The sequence below is a fragment of the Cervus canadensis genome, chromosome 1, assembly GCF_019320065.1.
Source record: "Cervus canadensis isolate Bull #8, Minnesota chromosome 1, ASM1932006v1, whole genome shotgun sequence".
NCBI classification, from domain to species: Eukaryota; Metazoa; Chordata; class Mammalia; order Artiodactyla; family Cervidae; genus Cervus; species Cervus canadensis.
In genome coordinates this window covers 119,217,167-119,220,253 of record NC_057386.1, presented here as the reverse complement: position 1 = coordinate 119,220,253, position 3,087 = coordinate 119,217,167, and the positions used below count along the sequence as shown (strand labels likewise).

Genomic DNA, 3,087 nt, shown 5'->3' with positions numbered 1-3,087 from the left:
GATTTTTACTGCGTTGAGCTGGAGACAGCTGTCAGGTGGAGACAGCTGTCCTGGTGGATGTGCATCTCTAGTTCGGGAGAGAGGGCTGGGTCAAAGGCGTAACGAGAAATCATCTGTTTTTCCCTTTAAGAAATCCCAAAAGCAGCGTGGTACTCACAGCCCCATGCAGGAAGAGCTGGGATGTCCTCTCTCGGAGCTCACCAGTTCCCAGTTCATTTTGAAGCTACTTTTATAGGGTTCCAAACTCCTTGGATCCCAGGACCCCTTTTCTCAAGCAAAAGCCTCAAGCAGAACCTCAATGGAGAAAACAGAGAAAGTAGAACTGCCGTATTCAAAGTCAGGGCATAGGATCTGGTCCCCATGTGTTCATCCTTCCCCTCGGCACCTGAGTAGGTGGAAAACTACTGGTATAAACATGTCTCATGAAGCACAGAATACAGGCTTCCGTGGAGTGAGTGCTAAGTTGCTTCAGTCATGTCCAACTCTATGCGACCCTATGGACTGTAGTCTGCCAGGCTCCTCTGTCCATGAGATTCTCCAGGCAAGAATACTGGAGTGGGTTGCCATGCCCTCCTCCAGGGGATCTCCCTGACCCAAGGATCGAACCCACATCTCCTGCAGCTCCTGCCTTGCAAGCGGATTCTTTACCACTAAACCACCGGGAAAGCCCTTCCATGGTACACAAGATGATTTCAGGCAGTCCATGTGCTTTTATTTTTTTTAACTTATGGGTTTATTTTCACATGTATATTACAATTAGGAATACATAGCTAGCTCATCAAGCCAATGGTTTTGCCAAACTCTAAGGAGCAGGTAAAAAAAAAGAAAAAAGTGAATTTGTATAAAGAAAATTCTTAAGAACATGAATGTGATACAAAGAAGCGGTAGACAAGGAACTTGAGTGACCTAAGCCAGGAGTTCATAGGCTGAGACCCATGGACCAGGTCAAGCTGCTGCCTGTTTGTGTAAATAAAGTTTTATTGTCACACAGCCACACCCATTGGCTTCCAGATGGTCTGCCTTCCTGCTGATTCAGCAGAGCTGAGTAGTTATTAATATAGTAGAGACTGTATGGCCTGCAAAGCCCAAAATATTTACTGTCTGGCCCTCTATGTCAAGTTTGTCTGATCTAAAGCAAGCCCTTCCAATCTTACAGCTCAGCAAGCCAGTGCTGGAGAGGGTGGGTGGCTTCCCCAAGGTCACACCACAGCATTGCTCCCCATTCTGTGCCTTTCTCACCCTGCCGTCTCTGCCCAGACCCCGCCAGGCTCCCCAGGCTGGAACCCCAGCTCTGCCGCTTACCGGCAGCACAACCTTGAGCTCACTCCTCAACCTCTCTGAGCCTGTCTTCTCATCCATGAACTGAGAAATACAGCCCTACGACTCCCGAGGCTGAGAGAATCAAACGGGTACAGTGTGGTCCCTGCCACGTGGCGAGCACTGGACAGGCACTGTCGTTACCCCACTCCCCGAGGAGCAGACGTGCCCCCCGAGCCCGGGGAGGCTCTCACCATCACCCACCCAGCGCAAGCCCCGAGCCCAGGACCTTCTGGCTCAGCAGCAAAATAAGAGGGGCCTTGCGATCTAATTAGAGCATCGCCAGAAGCCAGGGCTCCATCCCCTCCAGCTTCCTTAGTAGACCCCATTTCCCCTTAATTGCAGCTTTCATGAAAACAATCCACTGGGGCTGCGGTGCCCCATCCTTGGGCTCAGGCCAACAGCAAACATTTCTCTGTAGTCGTGCAGATTTCTGGATGGCAGCTGCTCCTTCCTTCCCTGGCAACTGTCAGGAGCCCTTCCCTTCTCCCGGTCCCCCCAGAAGATTCCAGGCCATGATACCTCCACCACTTGGCACATGTGGGTGTCACCCCACGGTTTACAAGTTGCTCTCGCAGGGCTGAGTCTCGTCTAAGACGAGGCAGATGAGGAAACTGAGGCTTGAGGACTGAAGGGAGCCTCCCATCCCTAATACTCCAGGAAGGTGCTGGCTTCCCTCTAGGCATCTACACTGGCCACCGCCCCACAGTCAAAGTTTTGACTGCTTGGGAGAAGGAAGGACGCTTGAGAAGTGGTGGGCCACAGAAGACATAGCCTAAAACACTGGTTCCTTTAATGACTCTCAAACTGTATTCCCCAGAGGAGCTAGGATGTGGGGCCCCTCCCGCTCCAGGATTTCTATTCTTGAGTTCCACTCCCAGCCCTTGTGGAATAAACATGTCCCCACAACAGTTTTGAGCTGGGACATCCTTTGTAGACCCTGAGATGCTTAGCCAGCTTCTCTACCTGGTGCTCAACTGAAGAACAGGAGCCAGCTAGGAATACAGCCAGCTGTGGTGACCCTGCAGACAGACGGTGTCGAAGTTAGAGTGTATATCCCCCTGTTGTGACAAACCCCAAAATCGTGGTTTTAAAGTAGATGGAGGCTGACTCAAGGAAGCTATCTTCTCGTCTCCGCCACGCTGTGCTCAATCGCTCAGTTGAGTCTGACTCTTTGCGACCCCGTGGACTGTAGCCCGCCAGGCTCCTCTGTCCATGGGACTCTCCAGGCAAGAATACTGGAGTGGGTTGCTATGCCCTCCTCCATGGGATCTTCCCAACCTAAGGACTGAACCAGGATCTCCTGTGCCAGCAGGTGGATTCTTTACCACTTGGCCACCTGGGAAGCCTCCCAGCCATCCTGTGTGTGGCTGAATTTGCTCCTCACCATGTCTTCTCACAAGACTTTCAGGCAATTCCTGGCCAGGAAACAAAAGCAGAATCATCCCATTCTCCAGTGGATTCGAATGAAAACTGGTAATAAAATCAGATACGACCCCAAGAGAAGACATTGGAGAAGAACCAGGCTGGGTCTATAAGGAGCCTCGCACATGAAGTGACACCGATGTATGTGGTGTCAAGGTCACTTGTGTCTGATCACATCACAGTAGAGAGAACGTCACTACTGTCTGAACGGGCAGGTGCGTCTTATGGGACAGAAGGGAAGGCTGGTTCTGTTGTCGGTGTTGCTCAACGAGGGCTTCAGCTTAGTGATAAACATGTGAGAGCTTTTGTTGGAAAAAAAAAAAGGAAGCTTTCAAGGGCTTGTCT

At 51.1% G+C, this 3,087-nt stretch overlaps 1 protein-coding gene across 1 annotated transcript; it reads left to right on the top strand.

Annotated features, from left to right (window-relative positions):
- Positions 1-2,705: 2,705 nt before the first annotated feature.
- Positions 2,706-2,855, top strand: LOC122421914 (60S ribosomal protein L39-like). The gene has a single exon (XM_043438095.1). It carries the CDS (start codon positions 2,706-2,708, stop codon positions 2,853-2,855), a length of 150 nt encoding a protein of 49 aa, XP_043294030.1.
- The last annotated feature ends 232 nt before the right edge of the window (positions 2,856-3,087 follow it).

Bases quoted from the DNA above. Each gene is read 5' to 3' on its own strand.
- LOC122421914 (XM_043438095.1), top strand. From the start codon at position 2,706: ATGTCTTCTCACAAGACTTTCAGGCAATTCCTGGCCAGGAAACAAAAG.